The sequence below is a fragment of the Dreissena polymorpha genome, chromosome 3, assembly GCF_020536995.1.
Source record: "Dreissena polymorpha isolate Duluth1 chromosome 3, UMN_Dpol_1.0, whole genome shotgun sequence".
Lineage (NCBI taxonomy): Eukaryota > Metazoa > Mollusca > Bivalvia > Myida > Dreissenidae > Dreissena > Dreissena polymorpha.
Genome location: NC_068357.1, coordinates 33815568 through 33842406, shown reverse-complemented (window position 1 = coordinate 33842406; position 26839 = coordinate 33815568). Strand labels below are relative to the sequence as shown.

General features: G+C 35.9%; 2 protein-coding genes across 5 annotated transcripts in view; one reads left to right on the top strand and one right to left on the bottom strand.

The window, feature by feature from the left end:
• Positions 1-1594: 1594 nt before the first annotated feature.
• LOC127872141 (cytochrome P450 10-like) lies at positions 1595-14705 on the top strand. The gene is made up of 11 exons (XM_052415469.1): positions 1595-1732; positions 2241-2432; positions 3134-3330; positions 4449-4639; positions 9888-10108; positions 10524-10688; positions 10894-11060; positions 12679-12757; positions 13707-13869; positions 14163-14206; positions 14412-14705. The coding sequence occupies exons 1-11, from the start codon at positions 1595-1597 to the stop codon at positions 14523-14525; spliced, it is 1671 nt and encodes a 556-aa protein (XP_052271429.1). The 3' UTR covers positions 14526-14705.
• A 10944-nt stretch (positions 14706-25649) lies between these two features.
• LOC127873623 (uncharacterized) overlaps positions 25650-26839 on the bottom strand; it is a 56837-nt gene continuing 55647 nt past the window's right edge. For all 4 annotated transcript variants that reach the window (XM_052417509.1, XM_052417508.1, XM_052417507.1 and 1 more), the window contains exon 6: positions 25650-25775. In XM_052417509.1, the coding sequence (XP_052273469.1) occupies positions 25698-25775 (78 nt within the window). In that variant the 3' untranslated portion in view covers positions 25650-25697. The remainder of the gene's footprint in view (positions 25776-26839) is intronic.

Genomic DNA, 26839 nt, shown 5'->3' with positions numbered 1-26839 from the left:
TGTAGTGATCATAAAAGACGATTTTATCTAAGATTAATATTCAATGGAACTAAAATTTGTAGAAAGATCTTGAACAAAACAAAACATGGCAGCATTTTAGTAGTATAGCCAATAATATTCAATTCTACACTGTTCCAATTGCATTAACTTTAAATTTAATGTTTCGAAAATATCTCAAAAATCGAGTGTATGCTTAGAATTTAAGAGCCTTTCCGAACATAGCTTGATATCAAATCCCTGCCGTTATAACTAACCACAAGCAATACAGTGAGCGATTTTCGTTCGAATCTTATTGTATTATTGCAATAAATATTGATATTTAGAGTAAATTCGACGATAAGCTTGTTTAAGTCACACTTGAGCGGACTGTTATTTTACAATGTTATGGGTTTCCAATATTTTTAAATGGTAAATACTTGTGTTTTCATTCCTAATAAGCAAACAAGTATTTCATTTACGTCACACGATTCTTATACATTATATATGACAATAGGAGCCGTATTTCTTCATTGTTAAACAATTAGCGTTTAATCTTTAAACACGAGCATTGGCGTCATAAACGTATTGAAAATAATACCGATGTGTTATGCTTTAAACGATAATAATTATAAGAAGATTTGACAGGCATTCGGTAATATGATGTCACGTGTCATATGAAACTGGTTTGCTCTGTCACCTAATCAATACTGTATTCATGCCCTCTATCAATCTATATAGAGGGGTAGATGTAAATAGCAATCGAATAACCAATATTCTAGCTACCTCATACCAAATATATTATATCGTGACCAATGTCTTATTTCATTGTCTATTAACTACTACTGCAACTGCTGCTTCTGCTACAAAAACAACAACTACTACTACTACTGCTGCTGCTGCTTCTTCTACTACTACTACTACTACTACTACTACTACTACTACTACTACTACTACTACTACTACTACTACTACTACTACTACTACTACTACTACTACTACTACTACTACCACTACTACTACTGCTGCTACTTCTACTACTACTACTACTACTACTACTACTACTACTACTACTACTACTACTACTGCCACTACTACTACTACTTCTATCACTACTACTACTACTACCACTACTCCCACTACTACTTCTACTACTTCTACTACTTCTACTACTACTACTACTACTACTACTACTACTACTACTACTACTACGACTACTACTACTACTACTACTACTACTACTACTACTACTACTACTACTACCACAACTACTACTACTACTACTACTACTACTACTACTACTACTACTACTACTACTACTACTACTACTACTACTACTACTACTACTTCTACTACTACTACTTCTACTACTACTAATACTTCTACTACTACTACTACTACTACTACTACTACTACTACTACTACTACTACTACTACTACTACTACTACTACTACTTCTACTACTACTTCTACTACTAATTTTTTGCATATTTTTCATTTTACAATCACAATACGTGGGACAATTAATATGGTCATTTGCTTTATGAAAAAGCGCACACTTAAGGCGCGTTATTTATTATATTAATGTGATTTTTTTCAGAATCTTCCTGAAAACAAAATGGCGGCCATAAAAACATGCAACATGATAAAAACAGTAAGCCCAAGCGCATTGAAACGCGTTGTGTCAACATCAGCAACATCACGAAATACCACAACGCCCTCGGCGTTTGTGCTTGAGCAAGAACGGACGGCAACTGTAAGTTTTACTTTTCCATGAATAGTTCACATATATATGTAATTGTAAATGATACATTAAACTTAGCAAACACTTAAATACTTATAATACCAAGAGAGAAAGGATATAAATGTACGACGTACAACGGAACTCAAATTTAGTGACACTTGGGGTAGAGCTTACGTTTTGGCAATTCGACTTTGGCTTCAAAATATTTTAAAGAAAATTTTAGTCATAACCGTATATATTTTCCAAAAACTTATAAATTTGATTTTAAAACATGTTAAAGATGCTGACAGATTTTTAATATAATTACCATTGATTTAAACATATACCAAAATCAAGACAACAGTTGAAGTAAAAATAAACCTGACAACTTCCTGTAAATTGATAAATGTGTCCGAACTAAAATTGTATTAAAATAATATATGAATTTGATAATGTCCAATTAAACTGATTTAAATTGAGCACATATTATGTAACGATTGATCTGTGTTCGTTTTGCACGTTCAATAATAAACTATTTCAGTGCCCGTTTAAAAACATACTAAACACAAAACCATTATGGCGGAATGAATCTCAAATCTCGCGTGACATACCAGCCGCATCTTCTGAACTAAAGAGCTTCGAAGAAATTCCAGCACCCAAAGGTCTTCCGATAGTGGGAACGTTATTTGACTATTTTAAGAAGGACGGTTTACGATTTAACAAAATGCACGAGGTATGTATTGGGATGCTCTCGTTTGTTATTTGAGTCGCGTTCTGAGAAAACTGGGCATAATGCATGTGCGTAAAGTGTCGACCCAGATTAGCCCGTGCAGTCCGCACAGGCTAATCAGGGACGACACTTTCCGCCTACATTGGATTAATGCTAAGAACACTCTTCATTTAAACGAAAAATGGCATAAAAGGCGAAAGTGTCGTCCCTGATGAGCCTGTGCGGATTGCACAGGCTAATCTGTGACGACACTTTACGCACATCCATTATGCCCAGCTTTCTCAGAAAACGACTCATTTAATTGATATTAGCTCTGTTGTGTTTGTTTTTGTTCCGATCCTTCTGTTTGTTACGGGGCATGGCTAAGGCGTTACCCGGAATTTTCTATTTCTGAAAAATGAAGCTTTAAGCAAGGACTATGCACATACCTGTCTCTACAGAAATGCAGAATATATTTAGTGAGAACTTAAACGAATACGAATTTATTGTAAAAGGTTTTCTTTTGTCTGGTAAAGAGTGCTTGCAGTCTCAAAAACAGGTAGCATGTGTTCCTTTTGTTAAAAAATATATATGCACTATTCAAGCTTTATCAGTCAAACTAAATTGTATCATTTTTAAACAAAGTACAAATACTAACATATAATAATAGAAATATAAAACATGTATACAATTTTATAAAAAAAATTAAACGGTTTCTTTAATAGGCATACAAGAAGAGGGCAATCGAACATGGTCCAATTTACAAAGAAAAGATTGCCACCATCAGTACCGTGGTCGTCAGTGACCCCCACGAGTACTCCAAGGTCATAAGGTCAGAGGGCAGGTACCCGATACGGCGTGAGATGGAGCCCATAGCTCACTACAGACGACAGAAAAATCTAGACCTCGGACTCGTCAACGAGTAAGACATGTTTATTATTGCGGCACTTGCACTTGCATTTCTTTGTTATTTCGTTTTTGCGTTTAGCTCATTCGTTATTAATCCGTCCATACATGTCGTATAGTTGGGTGTTTGTTGTTGTTTTTTTGTCCGAAGAGCGTTCGTTAATTTTATGGTTGTTTCCGTCCTTATTTATTTATGCTAAATTATGTGTTGCTGTGTTGTTTGTTTAAAAAAAACTTACTGTATGTAGCATCAGTCAAAGTTAACCCATTTATGCCTTGTGGACTCTCCCATCCTTCTAAATTGGATCAATTTATTTCCCAAATTAGGGATGTCTAGTATATTTATTTCTATATTTAGAATATTTCTTACAGAAATTCCTTTAAGTAAACAGCGCAGACCCTGATGAGACGCCGCATCATGCCAAGGCCTTTTTCTAGACGTAAAGGAATTTCTGTAAGAAATATTCTAAATATAGAAATACATATACTAGACATCCATAATTTTGGAAATAAATTGATCCAATTTAGAAGGATGGCAGGGTCCACTAGGCATAAATGAGTTAAAAAATGATATCAAAGCGTTTTTATCATCGTGCTCGTGTCAGCATGTGCTGCTAAAACAGGACAACATCGAGTCACGAAACGTCATGTGCGAGTTTGTTGAGTCAATGTCGGTTATAATTTGGGTCTATTTACAGACATGTGAATACGTCTTGGTCTTATTTGCAAACGTAAAACTAGTCTGAATATTGTGCGAGCAATCCCCGTTTCCACCTCTGATATATGTGCGAGACCAGTGTTTGGATTGTTCAGATTGAATGATATCGAGTGTAAATGAAAACAAAAACTGTTATTTTCTGCGCTGGCGTAGAAGCTTTCTTTCATCTGATAAATAAAGTCAGTATACACAATATGAAGAAACATTGCTTACATTAAATTGCGTATTAAAGCCGATGGTAACGTATACCCGGTAATCAAAGCCAGTGTAGAAAACGATTTATGACTTTGCTTTCTATGTATTTCCCTAAAGAATACATAGTTATATGTAGTAAAATATACTATCAGCATCAGATTCTACCAGCATAAAATAAGTCTTATGACCAAAGTTTCAGTATTCATTTTGACCATATTCAGCAAAGGTGAGAACTGGTACAAGCTTCGAACGGTCACCGCACCAAAGATGCTTAAAATGAAGGAGGTGCTGGACTTCTGCGGACCGATGAACGACGTTGGAAACGATTTTGTTGCGCACCTGGCCGACGTGCGTCAATCCAACGATGAGGTGGTCGGTCTCGAGAAGGAACTCTTCAAATGGGCGTTTGAATGTAAGTGGTTTAGGCCCAACTTCCATGCAGAGTTGTCATTCCATGCTTCCACATACAAGCTCTGCCACCAAAAGAAAATCTTACCACATTTGGTACTTTTGGTACTTTTTTAAGTATTATATTTAAAGATGTAGTATCATTTTCTTTTAATTTGAAAAAAGGGAAAAAGTTAATAATACAAAAATTTACCTAAATTGAAAAAAAACAACAGGAAAAAAACAACGGGAAAATAATTGTACCACGTGGCTAGGCTATCATCACGTGGTTCGTCATGAAGGGAGGGGTTTGATGTAGCTGTGCTGGTTCCAGTCAAATCACCGCGCGGAGGTTGTGGTATAGGCCCAACCTCCAACCGAGCTTTGACTGGTTCAGAGTGCACACTGAAACCGTATGTGCAGGTAACCATCGTAAGGGGTATTGGTTAAGGCGTCATGTCTTAATGCTGTCTGTATGCCCATGTGTTGGTCATTGATGTAAAACCCAGCGGTTTCGCGGTCGAAAACGTTAGAATGAAACCAATACGACGATAAAGAAAATAACACACGTGAAAAAGCGACATGTTAGAGAATGTGTTGCAGTTATGTGGGTTTTTAATTCCGTCTATTTACAAATACGCGTCCACGTCTTGGTGATATTAAGTGCTTTGAGAATGTCAGTAGAAAGATACAAATGTGTTACTTTAACATGCACTGTTAAGCTTAATACGAATTTACTGAAATGTAGATATGAAAGAGGCGTTTAACACACTGCGATAGTGTTTCACCACAACTTTAGCGAAGCCTAACGGAGTCCGCTTGTTTTAAATGATATTCATTATCAAAAACGCAACGTTTTGTGTCAACGTGGTCGTGATGGTATTTAGCGAAATAAAAGTGTTTACAAGGGCAGCGTGATTGGGGTGTTGCCATGGGTACAAGGGCAGCGTGATTGGGGTGTTGCCATGGGAACGGTCAGTGTCGGGTTGTTTCAAATTGCGCGACATAGTACGTCACTATGGCGACACAAGGGTGAGGTGACCGATAGGATTTGATCATGTTCTCTGAATGTACTATGCGGTAGTTTTTTGGATGAATCAATTTCGCATTGAATCCTTTTCGTATTTGATGACGTCAGTTCACAGCTCATTTAGCGATTGGTTAACTGTGGCAGTGTCGAATAAAATGCCACGTCTAGTCGCGTCTCAGATGGCAACCGTTTTTATCTGCCATGTCTTGAAATAAAGGCGCGATGACTGTGTCACGAATTCGACAGATATACGAAGGTTGCTGTAACATGTATTTCACATTAGACTATTGTATAATAACCACTATGCTTATGCTGTATTACATAATAGGAGGTGATGTAACGTTGTGTAAAATCTGCAAAAATATCAATTTTATTATCACGTTGTCAGAAGCTCTAAATAATTCGTTAACCGATTGTCGCAAGCGTATGTGCGGACGACTGGCATTCGTTATGACGTAATATAAGAGTGCAACCTCCGCGCAGAGATTTTAAGGGAACCAGCATTGCTGGATCGAATCCTTGCCTTCATAACCAACCACGTGATGATAGCCTAGCCACGTGGTACAATTATTTAACCGTTGTTATTTTTACTTATTTTAATCTATTTATTTTTTATATTATGAACCTTAACTTATAAACTATTTTCAAAATGTAAAAGAAAATGATACTACTTTTCATAATTTTATACCTAAACCAATAAAATAAAATCTTACCAATTCTGGTAGGATTTTCTTGTGATGGCAGAGATTGTATGTGAGAGCAAGGAACGACAACTCTGCGTGGAGATTGATAAGAGCGGCGTTGCTTCGATTGCCATGCGACAAAGCGCAAGCCACGAGGCTGATACATATTCTTGGAACAATCGACCAAAGCAATATTTCCATTATTATATACACTCATACACATATATTGTCTGAAAAGTAAGGCTAGTGGTATTGTAGTACAGTTCCGAGCGCTCTAACGTATGAAGACGACTCATACATAGGCCGACAAACGTAATACGGCTAGTTCAGTAATGCCGGAGCGGAGCAGAAATCAGCAAGTAGCATAAACCTATTTCTTATCTGTCAACTTGTATGTCACTGATTGATAAAGCATATTTTATGATTTAAAGCAGGTATATTCTTAATTAAAGTATTCTTATGAGACTGTCACGCGACACGTTGTAAATGTTACTAGACAGCATGAATCTTGTAAAAACAGCAAGTGCGGGTGTCGCATTTTGATAACAGTATGTCTACTCTAGTTGTAATCATTTGTTTAATGGAAACGGCACCCTAGTAAGTTCACTAGAACTTCAGTCGAAACATCTCTTTTTTCTATTTAGTTTGCGCGCCACTTTAGAGTGCATAAGAAAGTTATTTGAAAGGCATTGCTTTATTTAAATGTCTCTTTACTTGCAGCCCAAGAAAGTTTATAAATGGGGACAACCGGGACATTTCTTGAATCTGCGATATTTAAAGGTCACATATATATATACTCCCAATACATTGTTCGTGTTTAAAACCATACTTGATATGCAAGTCATTGTTAAAAAACAAAATTGTTGGCATACTCAGGATATTCAACAGTATAACAGTATAATCAAGTCATAGTAAAAACAAATATTTCAGAAAAAAAAGTTTTATTGAAAAAAAAATATTTGAAAATAAATAAGAAAAACAACAACACAAAGCAATATAGCTTTCATATAAATCAGTAACAGTTATAATCGAAATATTGCTCTGGGCTCAAGTCTTGTACGTAAAGTGTAGTCCCAGATAAGCCTGTTCAGTCTGTTCAAGCTAATCATGGACGTCACATTCCGCATAGACTGGACGTCACATTCCGCATAGACTGGACGTCACATTCCGCATAGACTGGACGTCACATTCCGCATAGACTGGACGTCACATTCCCCATAGACTGGACGTCACATTCCGCATAGACTGGACGTCACATTCCCCATAGACTGGACGTCACATTCCGCATAGACTGGACGTCACATTCCGCATAGACTGGACGTCACATTCCCCGTAGACTGGACGTCACATTCCCCATAGACTGGACGTCACATTCCGCATAGACTGGACGTCACATTCCGCATAGACTGGACGTCACATTCCCCATAGACTGGACGTCACATTCCCCATAGACTGGACGTCACATTCCGCATAGACTGGACGTCACATTCCCCATAGACTGGACGTCACATTCCCCATAGACTGGACGTCACATTCCGCATAGACTGGACGTCACATTCCGCATAGACTGGACGTCACATTCCCCATAGACTGGATTTTCATAGAAAACGCTTCCTGCAACCGAAAAATTCCATAAAAACGGAAACTGTCGTCCCTGATTGCCATGCATTAAACCCCGTTTTCCCAGAGCGAACCTCAATAATAAAAAAGTGTAATTGCCGAATATAACACGCGTTTGATCTGTCTGTAAGTACAACAACAATAACTATTCAACATTTATGATGGTAACAATGTATACCGGTAATCAAATACAACACAACAAGGAAACTTAAGATAATAAAATGTTTAGTAATAATACTCGTAAGAAATGAACGATGTGTATCTTATTATTTTTTAATCTTAAACTAGTGTTCTGAAATTTTGAATGTACATATATACATGGAAGTATTGACTGGTAGCGTTAATGTAGGGTAACGTGAAATTATGTTATTTTAAGATACCGTCCATTCATAAACTAATATTTATATAAATCATATCTTGTGATTAAATCCATTTCTTCGGTTGAAATAATATTATCACACTCGTTTTAGCTGTTCCAGTTTATAAACTTTGCTCTGGATACGTACACTTCAATCTAAAGTATACGTTAATGCGTTGAAAAGAGTGGGCGTTCATTGTGAAAGCCGAATCATGATTTCTTTTCTTCTGATTCTATTTTAGGTCGTATTTATCTCCTTTTAAATAATACGATAAAGTACAATGTTTGTTAATTTGTAAATGACGTCAGCACATTGAATACCATTGACATAACTAGGCTGCATGGTTAGTGTGTGCACAGTATAAAGGGGGGCTGTTCACAGACGAATATCTTTTTTAATGTTGAGATTAGAAAAGAATGCATTTTTTAACTTAACATTCACAAACGCGAATTAACGCTCTTGAATAAGAAAACTATTAAACTGTTTGTGTCGTTAATGGATCATCATCAATCGAAGTAAGTGAAATAAACATGCGGTCTTAACACATTTCTCCAACAAATGCGTTTTAAAATTAACCCATTTATGCCTAGTGGACTCTCCCATCCTTCTTAATTGGATCAATTAATTTCCAAAATTAGGGATGTCTAGTATATTTATTTCAATATTTAGAATATTTCCTATAGAAATTCCTTTAAGCAAACAGCGCAGACCCAGATGAGACGCCGCATCATGGCCTTTTTCCAGACGCTATGCATAAATGGGTAAAATGAGAATTCGGCAGAGAAAGCGCGAAGCAGATTTTGTTGTTCAATGCCCCTAGGTTGAAATCTCGGTAAAAAATAATATGAACCGCGCTCTGTGAAAAGAAGATTAAATGCATGCGCGCAACATGTGGTTCCGGATTAGCCTGAGCAATTCGCACAGGCTAATTAGGGACGACACTTTCCGCTTTTCTGATTTTTTTCGTTTTAAAAAAGTCTCTTCTTAGCAAAAATCTTCTAAAAGCGGAAAGTGTTGTTCCTGATTAGCCTGTGCGAGCTGCTCAAGCTGATCTGGGACGACACTTTACGCACATGCATTTAACCCCCCCCCCCTTCACAGAACACGGCTCATATGTATTCTACTTATTATTTTTTCTTTATATTATAATGATTTTAGATAAATCAAAATAAAACAGTTGTATTAATACTTACATCAACACTGCTTTAGTAATACAATAAGAAATCATGTAACACATTTGAAGGATATTAACGACCATATTTAAAGGGTTGGTGACACATCATTTGCAGAATACAATATAAAAACAGGTTTAATTAAGTATTAAAATAACTGGAAAACAATACCAAATATATCCATATTTCCTGTTTTCAGAGATTTCCTATTTTTTTATTTCTGGATATTTTATATATTTAAATATGACCTCCTATTGTTTTTTCTTTTAAATAATTATTTTTTTAAGTAATTCCAACTCCTTTATATATGCATCTGTGACATAAGATATAGTTGAAAAACTGTCGATAGTTTATTATTATAGTTTATCACTTAAAAAACACGTTTTCGTAGTCTTTAAATTTATTTCAGCAATCGGTACGTTCCTTTTCGAGGAGAGGATCGGCTGCTTCTCCAAACCGACGCCGACCAAAGCGCAGCAGTTTATCGATCATTTACAGGAGTTTTTCAAGTACCTCCAGCCCCTCATGTTCAACGTGCCAATCTACAAACTCTACCCAACGAAACTGTGGAAGAAGTTTGAGTACCACTCGGACGCCGTCTTCCAATTGGGCCGGTATTTCATCAATAAGGTACGAATTGAATAAAATATACCATAAAACACGCTACCTTTTTATTTATATTTTCTTAAATACTAAAGATGTTTTGCCCATATAAACAGGAACTTATTTTTTATCAATAAGGTACGCGAATTTTAAGGCCGGATAAAAAATCAGCAATAGCAGTGCATCGCGTAAATGTTCAACAGCTCTACCCGTCATATGTGCATATAAACATTTTTTATCATATGGCCGTTTTTGTAAAATTTTGTTATTATCTTACCCCTTACCATGTTATGACACTTACATAAAACTTTGTAAAAACACGGAATCCTTTGATATTTATCATACGAATTGACGGGGACAGTACAACTTTAAGACAGAAGGAAAAAACGCGCATAAATATAATTATTAGCACGGATACCCACGTTATCTCTTTTGGTTACAGAGAGTCGCGGAGTTAGAGAAAACAGTCCAGCTCCCTTCGGCATCAAAGGACGTGGCGTCGGAACAGCGGGTCCCCTTCCTGACGTACATGCTGTCCCAGGAGTCGCTCACAACCGACGACGCCCTATCAACCGCCGTTGACATCCTTGCGGCCGCCACAGAAACCGTAAGCCAAATGCGTTGTTTATAATATGATTCTCCTTTCTGGGAACATTGTTGCTTATGCATGTGCGTAAAGTGTTTTCCCAGATTAGCCTGTGCGGTCCGCACAGGCTTATCTTGGGCATTCGCTTAGAAGAGTCGCGCAATCTGTACTATCTAGCGTCATATATTATGTTGATGCATTTAGAGCATATATACGCCTCTTTTAGACTTCCAATGCCATGCTGTGGACCTTATACTGCTTGGCTGAGAATTCGGAAGCCCAACAAAAGATGTACGAAGAAACCAAGGCCGTTTTGGGTGATAGCAAGGATATAAACGCCGAAAACATCTCCAAACTAACCTACGTGAAGGCAGTACTCAAGGAGGCCCTTCGGTATGTGTGAACGTCGATCTGGGAAAACAGGGTTAAATGCATGTGCGTTAAAGGGGCCTTGTCACGTTTTAGTTAATTGACAAAAAATTTTTTTTTAATGTTTCAGATTCGCAAGTTTTCGTTGTAGTTATGGTATTTGCGAGGAAACAGTATACAGAACATTTAACATGCTCTAAAATATCCATTATATACACCTTTTGACGATTAAAAAAACGTGAAAATTATTAAGCGTTGCAACGCGAAACGATTGAATAATTTGGAGTGTTCTGTTGTTGTCGATATATTTATTGATACTACGAGGATTGCTTATATAAAGTATAAAGTATAAATTGTATGAGCACGGATGGCCGAGTGGTCTTAGCGATAGGCTTTTACTCCAGGGGTCAGTGGTTCGAGCCCAATTAAGGGTTACTTTTTTCTATCTTTATTCTTGTTAATTTACTTTAGCTTTTTAGATCCGATGTTTACATTTATCAATATAAAGCATTTAATGACAATCTTCAATACATGCCAAAATCTGTGAAAAATCTGTGAAAAGGCCCCTTTAACTGTCGTCTGTTTGGTCTGTGCAGTAGGTACAGGCTAATTAGGGACGAAACTCTCCCCTTGTATAGTATCTTTCGTTTAAAGAGAGCCTAGTGTTAGTAAACATCCACATAAGACGGAAAGTGTCGTGCGGTATTAGTCTGTTCACATGCTAATTTGGGCAGACACTTTACCCACATGCTGAGGAGCCCTGTTTCACCAACTAAATTATCTTTGAAAAAAAAGTGGCCACAGATCGTTAATAAAACATATATCCAGGAAAATATTCACATTTCTACACAGGGTGATATAGAGAATTATTTTAACATTCACAGCAAATGTTTAAATATAAAATTAAATTATATTTTATGATCACCACATGCACCCTATTATGCCAATTACATTCCGTAAGCACTCAAATAGGCGAATAGGTCAATATTTCTCCATCTTATCATTTATTATTCATGGGGCATTAATTGTTGTTGATTTCGTGGTTTAACCAATCCACTAGTTTAACCCCTTACCACTTAGATACGTATTTTCATGCTTTTGTAGTCCCTAAGAAAGTTAAATTTAATTAAAGACCTTTTTTTTACTAGATTCAAGTTTTAACGTCCTTATTTCATTTAAATACGGATGAGCAGCAAACAGCAGAAAACCTGAACAGACTGCGAGTTACTCGCAGGCTGTCCTGGTTTTAAGCTGTTTGCACATGGCCATTTTCACTTTGCCTTTTAATGTGAAAGAGTTAACACAAGCACATTGGTAAATGAACGATGCTTTTTCCATAATCAGAAATGTACGAATGCACAAGTCCTCGAATTAATGCTAAAAACCACGACATTTCATGCCTACGAATATAAACGGGCCTCGCTCTGTGAAAAGGGGGTTTTATGCATGTGCGTAAAGTGTCGTCCCATATCAGCCTGTGCAGTCCGCACAGGCTAATCAGGGATGACACATTCCGCTGTAATGATATTTTCTGTTTAACGAAAGTCTCTTAGCAAAAATCCAGTTTTTGCGGAAAGTGTGGGTTCTGATTCGCATTATTCAAGTCCGTTCGTCATTTCAGTTTGACTGCTCGTTGTTTCAGCAAATACCCTATTTCTTGGGCCACCAGTAGAATAACACAGGAGGACATGGAGGTGTGCGGACACCACATTCCAGCCGGGGTAAGTGCCTTCAACATATCAGGGTGTAGAATAACGTTACTTTGTGGGGTTCGCAATTAAGCGTTAGGGCATTTAACACACCGGTAAAATGGTGCATTATTCAAATAACTTTTTCAAACATTTTTTTTTAAATTTCAACGTGTGCATTAAAGACATATTTTTTATGCTACTTATGGCAATGTGCAATGCACCAGAATTACTTTATCTAATAAGCATGTTCTTGTTAAAAATTATATTTTTACTGCATTCATGTACATGGTTATGCATCACGCAAGATGAAATCTTGTCACCGATTTCAGACGTATTCAAGGATTAATTCTTATACGTTAAGATATCGACACAAACTGCAAAAAAAACTGCCTTGTATGCACTAAAGATTTTTTTAAGTATTTCAATAAGTTGAGTTATTTGAAAAAATAAAGTTCTTAACGGTGTGTTTACATTCTGTAAGCCCCTGATTCTGCACCCTGATACATCATATGAGCCCTACTCTGCGACACACGGGGCTGAATACATGGGCGTAAAGATTAGCCTGTGTAGTCCGCAGTTAATTAAATATTCTCTAAACTATGCTTAATAATATATAAAGTATAAAATATATCGGATAAAACTGCGATGTACCTATCAAACATTGTTATAGTTTCCACCTGAGTACAATACAATTCTATGCTTCGAGAGAATACAAACATATTTGTGAAAACATACTTGTAAATGATCATGCATTGGCGGGCGTTTACAAAACATGTCGCAGAGATACACGATACCGCCCACTGTTCGATTTCTGGCGTACATTCAGGCAAACTTGTAAGTCATGTTTCATATGTACTCACATAGAAAAAAAACACTTGTGCGACATGTTTCACAATAACGTCCACTCTACAATTTCAGACGTACATTCAGGCAAACTTGAACGACATATTTCACGATAACGTTCACTGTACAATTTCAGACGCACATACAGGCAAACTTGTACGGCATGTTTCGCGACGAGAAGCTCTTTCCCGACAACGACAGCTTCAAGCCGGAGCGGTGGCTGAAAGACAGCAAGATGGACGCCACTCTAAAAGGCCTGTCCAGCCTCGTTTGGGGTCACGGGGCACGCATGTGCATTGGTAAGGCTCCTATGTGTAATAAAAAGTTTTATCCACAATACATAATGATTAACAAGGGAAAACCTGTTCTCTTCAAAGCTTTAAGTAAATCACTTTTTCAAATGTAAATTGAGTTTAATGCCAAAAATGATTATCACCCAGTTTCATGATGACTCGATTTGAACTGTTTGAGTTATTAAGAGGGCATCATTCTAAAGGACGCCGCCTAACTGCCCGCCCGCCCGTCAGACCGACCTTTTTAACGGGCGTATAACAAGATTTGTTTCTTAGTTATTGTTATATTTTAATTGCAGGACGACGTTTCGCCGAACAAGAGATGCACATCGCCCTTACAAAGGTATTGCAAATTTAGACACGGTATTTGTAAAATAATTAACAGTTAATGTGGGCATACATAGGTGTCAACATTTTGGACATCAATATAAAACAAGTATCGAGTAATGAGTACATTTGGTTGTTTTCGCGACAATCCACTTAGTCAATTGATTCCTACACATCACAAAAAGCTTTTATCATAATCAAGCTGTATCGTTTGTTTCCAGATCGTGCAAAACTTCAACTTGCAGTACGAACGTGAGCCCATTCATGCTACTCTAAACACCGTGATGACCCCCGATCGACCATTGGTGATCAAGTTCGAACCCCGTTCATTATAGGAACCAGAACCCAACCCCACAAAAACACAATAATTTATTTATTTCTCGTTATACCGTCAACGCAGGCAGTCGACACTGTTCCTAAGCGTGATTTCGTTGTTTTGTGAGTGTGTATGGATAGAGTGAATTTCAGCATTTTTCAAACGGACAAAACGAACCATGTATGCAGTGTTCGCGTTTTACCCACAAAAAAATCAACCGTTTCCCTGGGACACATTGTCTACTAAAATGTGGAGTACCAAAATGGTTATGTTGAGTTCCGATATTTGGCTCAAATTGTTGACATCTGTTGAACGTATATCATATTATATAATGTCATAAAAAGAAATCAATGAGATTTATCCATCTCTATTCCAAGTTTCTTGAGTGAACGACTTGGTGTTTGAAACAGTCATTGTTTTCATTCCTTTGGAGACGTTACTGGCTATGATTTGGTTGTGTCCCTGGCAAAAATAATGCGAACACTTTTGCACGTATATGTTGAGGTTTCCGTGTTGGTATAGAAAGAGCCTTCCTTAGAGCTATGAACTCTAAGACGCTTGAACACAAAAAGGTCGTCTGCTAAAATGTCGTCTGCTGAATTTCTAAAATTAGCATTTTCTTCGATTTTTTTCAAAGAATACTATCAGAATAGCAAACAGTTTGGATCCTGATGAGACGCCTCGTTCTGTGGCGTCTCATCTGGATCCAAACTGTTTGCAAAGGCCTTTAAAATTCGGTTCCCGCACTGAAAGGGTTAAGTGTTACAACAGAATAACATAACACATATATAATATGGCAGAAATTATAAGGGGGAGAAAACATCATACCCCCGTACCAATGATTTCCTCCAACATAGAAATGTTGAATTACTTGTAATATTTAGGCGATTATTAATTGACAATATTAAGAACATATAATAATGTAGACATGGAAAAACATCTTTCCAACTTTAAAACGGTCCCTTTTTAAAATAAATAAATGTCAAAACAAAATCATCTGTTCTAAAGAAACAATTTGTTTACAAATTTGATGTACTAGTGAATGCTATATGTATGTGATATATTGGACTCGTGATATATTATCATTATGTATTAAATTGATTCCACCATAACTTCTCAAACGCATTTCACGCGGTTTTAATTTATTCCAACTTCCGTAAAATACATACTTCTTAAATTAATATTACAAAATGTACTATAAAATTGTGTTTGTTTGTTGTTTGCATATTCCTCTGTTGAAGAATACAATAAAGAAGAGAGTTTTACATGTACGGGTTAAATGGGTTAATTGATTTTATACCACATATGTTTCGCAACGTTTATAAAGTATACAAAATAATAAGTTTTCTGTTCAGTTCCATGTAAGAAAAGCGTAGTACTTTATGTGGACTTAAACAGATAGAAAACGTACAGCACACATGCATATAGTTGTTACATATGTATCCTCATCATGCATGTTGATGTAACTTAGACCCGGTTTCAACAGCGTATTGCTTATAGTACCTGCTGTCGGCGATTGCATGTTTTTTGTAAAGCATACACACTATTTTTAGTTGGTCGCGTAGGTAATGTTGTTACTCAAAACTTCAAGTCGGTTCGGCTTATCTACGGAGAGCCTACTATCTGCCACATCCGCGCGAGAAAGAGTTGTATAATTTATGCAACAGGTTTGAGTTCTCGAACTACATTCATTCACAAATGGAAACATTATATGAATATCGTGTTAAATGTAATAGTTTCGAACGGAGCTTATATAGAAAAGAATCAATAAACAATGATCGTATTATACATGTCACGGAAGAGATTGTTTATGAATGATTAAGATTGTTTATGAATGATTAAATAGTCCACTTTCTGCTTCGTATTCATGACGTAGTATTTTTGCTGAGCCCATTCATAATCTGAGGCTATTAATAGATGCGGCTGCTGATAAACAAGGGAGAGTACAATTGCACGGGTGATAACAACATAATAGTATCAGGTTACCTTGTTAATCTGAGGCTATTAATAGATTCGGGAAAACAACGCAATTGTATAAGGTTACGCTTGTTTATATTCTCAATTTATAAAACGTTGAACATGAGTACAACAATAGCATCAGGGATACGATAGACAACAACAAAAATGCTTCATAATCGCTAAAACCCAATATAACAAACAATTAAATATAACACTAATGATCTCTTTGGTAACCTCGTTCATGCTTCTACAGCGGGGATTTCTGGGAAACGTTCTTTTGTTCTCAACAGATAGCGGCGATCTTTTGTATTTATGGGTGCTAACAACGCAATAGTAGAAGGTTAAGCTTTTTTATATTCACAGTTCTCAATTTATAAAACGTTGGACATAAGTTCATCAATTAGTACAGGTATACTATTAACAACCTCAAAAATGCTTTATAATCGCTAAAACCGAAAACGACTCAATAGAACAAGAAATATCTTTTTAAAATGTAGTCGGCGTAAACGCTGACTTTGAAATAAAGTTTGCAATGGACTTTTCTAAATAAATAAATAAAATGAAAACAAAACTTTAACTATTGTGTTGTTTTTTTTTTCACTTATAAGTTGCATATTCACCGCATGAAATGTGTGTTGTCAGTGTCAAACCACACATTAGTGTATGCAGATAAAAATATACTACGGGAGTGCACATCAAATGTGTGTTCACATGCCTTATTATGAGTATATTTCTTCACTATCGAAATATATCGTATATGTTAATGTTTGATTTAAACGCAGTTTTCTTTCGACACATTTAAATCACACTTTCCTAGCCGCGTCATGCGAAAATGGGTCTTAAGCGTTCCGATCAGCGTTACTTAAACTCAACATGTGCATTTGCGCAGTCTGGTCAGAGACTATGCTGTTCGCTATAAAATCACTCAATATGTTATGGTCTCATTATGTATCTCCTGACCAGACTGAGAGATGAGCAGGCTGAGTGGGATATATATATATATATATATATATATATATATATATATATATATATATATATATATATATATATATATATATATATATATATATATATATATATATATATATATATATATCATATATATATGATGGGCGCATATGGAATAAGACCAACTTTCGCATGATGAGGGTCATTAAAAATCCCATTGCGAATTGTAAATGGCACATGTTAGCACAATGCTTTCCGATTCAAAATTGAGTTCAAAATAGCAAACTTGTAAATAAGGGCAGCCTATCCAGGCGTTCAGGAACGATTTCCAGACGTGCTGAAGGAGTACGGCAAACATTGTGGTTGGATAATTAAACGATTTTCTTCTCATCGTGACACTGTACTATTTTGGTAATGATTGTTTTCTCATTTTGAAAGCAAAACTGAAATTCTGCGAAATAGATTTTAACGCGTAATTGTATCTGGGCTACAATTTGTGTCGTGAGTAAAAAGTATTGCTTGCAGATTTATTATTTATTTATTTTCATCAATGATCTTCTTGTATATTTTGAATTTGTATATGGTGTAAAAAATCAAAAGTTTTGTTAAGTGAATTTTCATCATGAAATTATATTCTTAGTGAGATAGGTATTCGATATTCCAACACTATTCATTTAATATGATGGTGAATGCAAATTGTCTTTATATTCAGTTCTCACTGCCATTTTCATCATACTTTCTATGCTTTCAGGACGTCCAAAAAAGGCCATGTTGTTTTTATTTTGTCTAAGTTATCTCTATGAAATAAATAGGTAGATAAAAAGAGCACACAAAGCTCGACCCGTGCATTATGACACACTCTTCATACATGTGAATGGCGTGTTTTCATTTCATACTTGCGATTAATTTTGAAAAATGAATTGCGTCTTAAATTATGCAATAGCGAACAACTTCAGTGTCTTCAGCGCTTTGATGTTGATATACTTCCGATCACGTTTTAACGGTGTCCTGTTGATAATATTCGGTACGTGGAATGCAATTGCACCATTATGTTGATACAATAAAGATGAGGTTGTGAAACTCTGGTCCTTATTGTACCGGTATACGATACTATGTCAAATAAGATAAAGTATATCAAATAAGATACACAATGCACAAATTGCGTAAACTTATTTACATTGCAATGAGTCATGCACAGAAAAGGAAAGTTCAATTTACCTGCAATCATTTACCATACTGGAGCAATCAAAAGGCACACTAAAACCAAATACGCATAATGTTATGTTTTCTAAATACCCTTCCATATGTTTGACAAGTGTCCTGCAAGAACATATGTTTATCTTACTGCACATTCATTATACAATGTCATGTACTACATACGCTATTACCTATGCAAGGGACATGACAATGCCTTAATTATACATTTTACACTCATGAGTTATGTTCCTTAAAGGCGTTTGACTCGATATTTGCATTTTCATCGTATCCAGAAAAGATCGCAATATTTAATCAAGCGCCCGATCAGTCAAGTACTGGTCACGAGAACGCGATAGTACGATGACGACAATGCGACACTACGATTGCGACAGTGCGATAGTATGCACTATCGCCATCGTATCGTCGCATTGTCATCATCGTACTATCGCGTTCTCACAATCGTACTATCGCATTGTCGCCATCGTATTATCGCGTTCTCGCCATCTGGATTTTAATGTGTAACCACGATGGCCATAACGGTATTCCGTAGTCAAGCGCCGTACAAGATGAGTGGGTACGAGTACACGAATTGTTGAATGAATTACCGTATGAGTAATTATGATTCAGTTACAGTAATAAATGCTTCACCATTTTAACTGAATTAAGGTATACAAATGAAAAAAAAGATATGAAGATATATCATCTGCTTTGTAAGCGTGTTGTTTTCATTACATTCATACTCGTGTATACGCATACTGTAACACATACAACAATATACAAGTACATGTGTACCACTTAATGAACATACATATAAACGTAAAACATATATAATGCACAAATATGTGTTTTGCTTGAATGCAGAAACAAAGCGTAATAAGAACAACAAAAACTACCATTCTACCATCATCACCACTGCCATTATAATCATTATGTTCGTCATTGAGATTGTATAGCCTTGAAAATTGTCACATTATTGTCCGTTATAATCATAATATTACCATTATCAGCATAAATAGACGGTGTATACATATCATAATTAGAGTACTAGTAACAAGTTCCAAAGGCATTATTCAGTACGAGATGAATATTCCTGATATTTCCATGTCAAAAAATGGGTATTGGCCGATTATCGCAATATAAATAATCTTGTGATTAGAAAGAAATCGTCTAGACGGTTAACCCTTTGCATGCTGGGTAATTTGTCTTCTGCTAAAATGTCGTCTGCTGAATTTCTAAAATAAGCATTTTCTTCATTTTTTTTCAAAGAATACTATCAGAATAGCAAACAGTTTGGATCCAGATGAGACGCCACGTTCTGTGGCGTCTCATCTGGATCCAAACTGTTTGCAAAGGCCTTTAAAATTCCGCTCCAGCGCTTTAAGGGTTAAGATATGAGGATGGTTAATAATTATATCGAAGATGATAGTAATATTGTTGTTGAAAAAAATGTTTAATTATGACATCGACGACCTTTATAATGACGACTAAGATAATGATGATGAACGATAAAAGTATAGATATATGTGTAAGGGAGCTCCAATCAATAATGTAAAAAATAAGGTATTTATTTTCAACCAACCTACCATTTGATGATGTGTCATATAAAAACTCAGTAGCTCAAATATGTCCAAATTAAATTGATATTCAGAATTTCTTAACAGGTTTTAGAGTTCAAAATATACGTTTTCATCTATTGTTCATCGAATGTCAAACAATATTTACAACTTACTTTTTGAAGTAAATGTGATTTTAGTCAATTGTTTACCTTTAGCGTCATAATTTGTATGTTCATATGGTGAACAAATTTCAATAATACAAAAGTCAGGCAAGCTTAACATTTCAACACAATCAATGCACAAAAAGTATATTTTTTTGTATTGACAAATTGTTCGACTATGCTTGTACTTTGTTGCGACGTCAGGGCTGGGCGCCTGGTAGTATCAAGGTCGTGTTGGCCCTTTAATTGTAACTTGAATGTACGCGGGGCACCTACAATTAATGTTGCGCTTGTTTGGAAAGAGCTGTTTGTCATTTGGGAAAGTCCCAAAATGTGCTATACAAAAATCAGTTCCAAAAAGGGTTTTAAACAATTTTTGTGGCAACTAATTAGTCATCAGAGCTGAAACGGCGTCGGGAAAATGAAATAATCGTGCTTTTAGTTCTATTTAACTGTAAACGTGCGTCAATACTGTGCATTATAATATAAAATATTTTGTGTACATCCAATTATCGATCGTCATGTAAGCAGACAACAGATTTGTTGAGTGTTTTCCTTTAATAACCCGACGTGTACGATTTTAAAACAACAAAAAACGAGGGAAGCGCAAACACATTAGAGCCGTTATGGCGTAATCATTTATAAGAAATATAAATATGAAGTGGCTTACCGGGTCAAAATACTCCTGTACGAAATACTGGAAGTAAGTTCCAACTAAACTAACTGTAACCCGGTAAGTTCTCGTATACGCATGACCCGCGATTGTTCCTACTTGCTTAAGGCGCGGAACGTCGCAGCGGTAAAACGGGTGGTTTAAACGAATCACTTGCACTGAAGGAAGAGCGACTAATAGAACGTAAAATAGAAGCTGAAAAGCATTCATCAACAGTAAAATCAACAGGAGCGACAACATCAGTACCTTTGTCACTTGTAACTGATTCTTTAAGCGATGAAATTCGTCACAGTCTGCAGATGCTAAACCTGAAGCTGGTCCATCCATTCCGTTAGCTTCCAGGACACAGACAGCGAGTCACTCCAACAATTGAGACTCCTCAAGAAGCTATTGATAAAACAAACTGACTGACAGAAAAGATGCATACATATTTTCAGCGATGGCATCTTTGAGACTGCTAAAGCTAGATATGGAAGAATTATATTATTAGTGCCAGCGATGTAAGATTAGCCCGCATGAAGCATCGCAAGCTTTTCAGCTCGGAAATATTTGATCCGGCAGTTCCACTAGTTTGCATTGGGACGGTTAGATAAAGAATGACGTTACTGATTAAGAACGAGGTATAGTCGATTGACTTTTGATTCTGGTTTCTGGACAGGATGTGGTTAATTGTAAGCTGCCCGTAAGCTCAAAGATGGCACGGCGGCTTCAATGGCACAAGCAATCACATATTGATGACTCGGGCTTGCGAGACAGATACAAGGGTCTCTTTCCCTTTTTCTTGACAGTCGCGGCGACGCACGATATATTTAACACGATATATCGCCTTTTTGGCTACCTACACAAGGGCGATATATCGTGTTAAATATATCGTGCGTCACTGCGACTGTCAAGAAAAAGATCAAGTATCGCCGCGACTGTCAAGAAAGAGATCAAGTATCGCCGCGACTGTCAAGAAAAGATCAAGTATCGCTTCGTGTGTCTAGTGTCGCCCTTGATGAAAGAAGTGCGAGATTATAGATGGCACTATCCGGATTCCGTACTTTTGAACACATCCTCTTGTCACACAATCGCTTATTGTTCGTGGAGAACACACAGTAACAAACAAAGTTCATTTCCCTTCATTTAATAGTGTATAACTAATCGTTTGATTACACGTCATGCGCATATTGCCATAATGACGTGACTCGTATTAACTACATTTTGCTACATTGCGAATAGGGCAAGTCCGTCCATTTCCATTAATGTCAATTTATCCGTATAACAACGTGGAATCAAATACTTAACAACAACGCCATATTTGAATTCCAGTCCAATTTAATATCTAATAAATTCATATTTTCAAATATGTAAGTACAGTCTGACAACTACATGATTTGATCTTTCTCGATCCGTTCACCTCAAAATCAAAGCGCAGAGTGTCGTTTTCTACACACAAAACATCTCGACATAAACCTAAAATAATAATATATGTTATAACATATTTCATTGGTCAAAGCGTTCTACTGACTACTCGTTGATTTCTAATTGGTTTGGTCAAAGAGTTCCCTAACTACTTGTTACTTGCCGATTTGCTGACCGCTAAAGTACAGTTCCAAAAATGACACCCCCGGGAACGGAGTAACCAAATTATTCATGTGTTTACCCATTTATCGAATAATCCTTTCGATTTGACTATTTGTGGTGGATGTGAGAGATAATTTAATAAGATTAGGATTTCCGTTGCAGTACTTTGTATGTCTGGTGATAATAAGGTATTATTGTAATCGTGTTCATCAGTATAGTTCAATGGATGTACGAAATAATTTAATAAGATTAGAATTCCCGCGTCAATACTTTTGACCATTCTATCAACTGGGATACCTTGTTAAATACAAGTCGCTGAGTAACAGATTCATACGTTTAGAATATGTTATCTTTGGCCTTTCAAATTGTTGATTCAGCCTACTTTAACACTACATGTAAAGGTATAACTGGTCTTTACTTGCGAGAGATCTTAAATTAAGTTATATTTTATGTATATTCTTATATTATTTATAATTTAACAAATAGTAATAAGCTTCAAATCCTATAATCATAGCCAATATATCACCAAGATTTATTATTAAATTTCCAAACTTCATTAATGTTATTATTATTTCTAGCATTCAAATATTTTCTTTATAGAACCCTTATTATTATGATATAAGATGAATCATTAATTACACAAGTTATTTTATTCATAAATATTAATGTAAATACATGTTTAACATTTTCTTATATTATTAGAACATCTATTTAATTTCTGAAATTCATACATGATTTTGTCATATTATTAAAACATCTCTTGATAATTTCTGACATACAATTATGATAATTAAATTTACTTATAAATTCCTATCACATTATTAATATTATCGGTAACTAAATTTCTATCATAAAGTTATATTATATAACATAATATTTATGTTATATGAATAAACAATAACGGGGCTGTTACGTTACACTCTTAAAACATGTAAACGCTGACAAAAAAGGATACTACATAATTACCAAAAACCAGTTTAAAACATTCGAAAGTAAAGTAAGGTGTACATGTGAAACAAACGTAAATTATGCATTACCGAAACTATCATCTTTAAAGGGAAGAAAAATCAAACACTGTGTAATTGATACACCAGGGAATTAACCTGAACTTATGTGGTAAAGTGATTCTCGGACAAATTTCTGCATAAACAGAGCTTGTACAAAACGCACGACAAGGCATGCACACACGACAGTATTGTGTTGTTTCTTATTGTTGTCTTAGGTCATATTTCCTTCAGAATGTGCGTGAAACTTCAAACCAATGATGTGGATCAACTGTTCTAATGATAATAATTATATCAGTCTTGTTATCTTGTTTTGATCGTGTTTTTGATATACGAGTACATGGAAATAATGCTCCTTCTAAATGATTGCATTCTTGTGAAGTTCCGGATAAGCAGTATTGAGGCCCATAGGCAGTGAAACGTTGGGGCCCACGCCCAAGACCCTTAGATGACAAAGCACTGTGTTAAATTCTACCCCTACCTTAGCCCCTTATAAACATACTTTTTCGGCAAATAATAAATTAGTGTCATTTGGTACCGCAATGTCAAGCCTTTAATCGGAACAATAATATTGATGTACAATAATTGGCTTTGTCATTTATTAGATAAGATTAGTTAAGTAAAACATATTCTTTCGTCGCGGTCTCACGGGGCCCTTAAAATTTGCAGGGCCCATAGGCAGTTGCCTACTCTGGCTAATGGCTAATCTGGGACGGTTCGTATGTGTACTATGTATGCACATTTGATTCAAAACTGTATAAAGCGATGACGTCACTCGACTATGTTTAGAATATCTTGTGTGTTGACGACCAACTCTGTAGTTTTGACCCTCTCTTCGGGAAAAGAGCATGTTGAGTGAAAATGACTATTGATGACATCACATAATTTTACAAAAAAAGGTCGAATTCAGATATATTGGCACATGTTCTCGTAAAAATGTGTAGCATTGTTTCGACACAATACCTACCCCAGGGCAAACCACAACATTGTAGGTCAAACTATTTAGGAAGTAAATATGTAACCGACTGCGGTAAAATATCGATGGTTTGCACCTTGGAATGACTAAGAATCCTTGATCGGTCGGTAAATTTGCTTTATTCTTTCATTTTTAGTGCAGAATACCATTAACAATCGAAAACATGCGAATTAAGAACAGAAATTTAAATTTTCATTTGGGGTTTCTGAAACCTTTACAGTGTAAATATAGATGAATTTGAATTGGTTATTTTCTTTTCATTTTTGATTGTAAACAATACATCAAGTGACATTTTGTTTGTATAGAAAATGACAGTGATTTTTATGAAAATTTAAATGCCATAAACAAAGGGGGTAATAACGTGATAGTCAAGATGGCGACGTCAATGTCGATGCAGTTATTTTTCGCCGTTTTTTTCGCCGAGTTATACCCTTTCAATGACGCTCACTTTCCAGCCATATCAGTAAAAGGTGATTGGAGTTTATTTTGTATTAAAATTCGCTTTAAATCGTGACTTTACTCCCCGCAAATTTTTAAGTGGAGTGTAATTAGGTCATCCCGCTAAGAAATTTTGCAGCGAGTAAAGTCGATATATTAAGCGAATATAAATACGAAATAAACGCTATTAACTTTCTTGCTGATATGGCTGGAAAGTGATCGGTATTTCAAACATCAATACACGTAATAAAGGGTATAAAACGATGGAAAAATACCTGCCTCGGCATGGACATCGCCATATTGACTATCACGTGATTACTCCCTCTGTCAGCTAAGAAATTACATGTACGTGAAAACACAGCGTTATTTATAACACGTGTTGCTTTTCCGTCATGCATGCGTTATGATGGGAAAGAGTCGTGACGGTATTATAAAAAGGAAATAGGTAAAGCATAAAGCATTTTTTCATGATAAAATACGTTATACCGATTTGAGTAATATTTTGTTTTGCGACCCATTTCACCAAAATACCCTTCCGCGATATGTCTGTCAACGAATGATAAGCTACTGAGAACGATAAAAATGCTGTTTAACATATGTGTAAGATATACATAATTGAATAGCACGGTTGTATAACACGGAAAGCAAAATACATTGTATACTAAAACATGTGATAACATTTTATTGTACATCGTGCCAGAAATATTCCATCAATCACAGGTCAGTGGTTCCCATGACGTCACGACCCCATTCATCGAAAGCATTGTTTCCATGGCTAACCATTTATCCTGAAACATGAACCAAATTGGCATGTATATTACAGTATATCACCAAATTCCAATATGCTAATATTTTCGTATACATATGCAACGCAAGTGTGCTTTAAACCACATTAACGTTGTCTACGACACAGATCGCGATGGTGTAGTGGATGAGGTGTCCGCCTAGCGATCGGGGGTTCGTGGGTTCGCTCTGGGAGCGTTCTCATTATCTCCATAGACACCAAGTACTGGTTCTTCCCAGGAAACGGACTCGATAATGTCCCTCTGCCTATAACGCTCTAAAGGGCGCTTGGCAGTATATATAGATAGATAGACATGTTTTGGAAAGCACTGCACGAAAAACTTTGCTCACTTAAATGACGCGCGATGTATCTGTGGCGTAACAGTGCATTTTGTTTCTAGAGATTAGTTATGTACGTGAAAGAGATTTATGATTTGCCTTTTATTAATGTAAATACAAAAAGACTAAAACATAACTAACAATGTACGTAATACATCTAAAACATCAATATTAATCTCTATATATTGCAACCATAATATAACAACCATTATACGTACTAAAACGTTATCTCTCAAAGAACATAGCTTCGCATAGCTCTACGGCTGCCATTTTATAGGTATGTTTAATCCGTTGGTCAATTCAATATTTTAAATCAACAATCATTCATTACATAGATATTTTTCATCCATGTGAACAATATTGATTAGTCTGTACAAACAATTTTGAGATCGTAAATTCGCACGCTTTAGTATAAAACTGTATGTAAGTCACGAGCAGAAATAAAATACGCACGTTTATAGTACTGTTCTTATATTTATGTTGTTTCCTGATCGGGATTAGTTGCTTCAAACTTTAACGGCAGATAAGTCGACCAGCCATTAAAAAATGTATTAGGTTATTTCAACAAATGGGACGCAACAATATATATTTAACTCTAACTGCTTTTCAGTGACCGTTCCAAGACGGCATTTCAAGTTTTTATGATGTTTTGTTGATAGTTGGTTTTCTGATATAAAAGTATTTGATATGAACAACCCTTTATCTCCTGGCAGTCTCTGAATTTTCATAA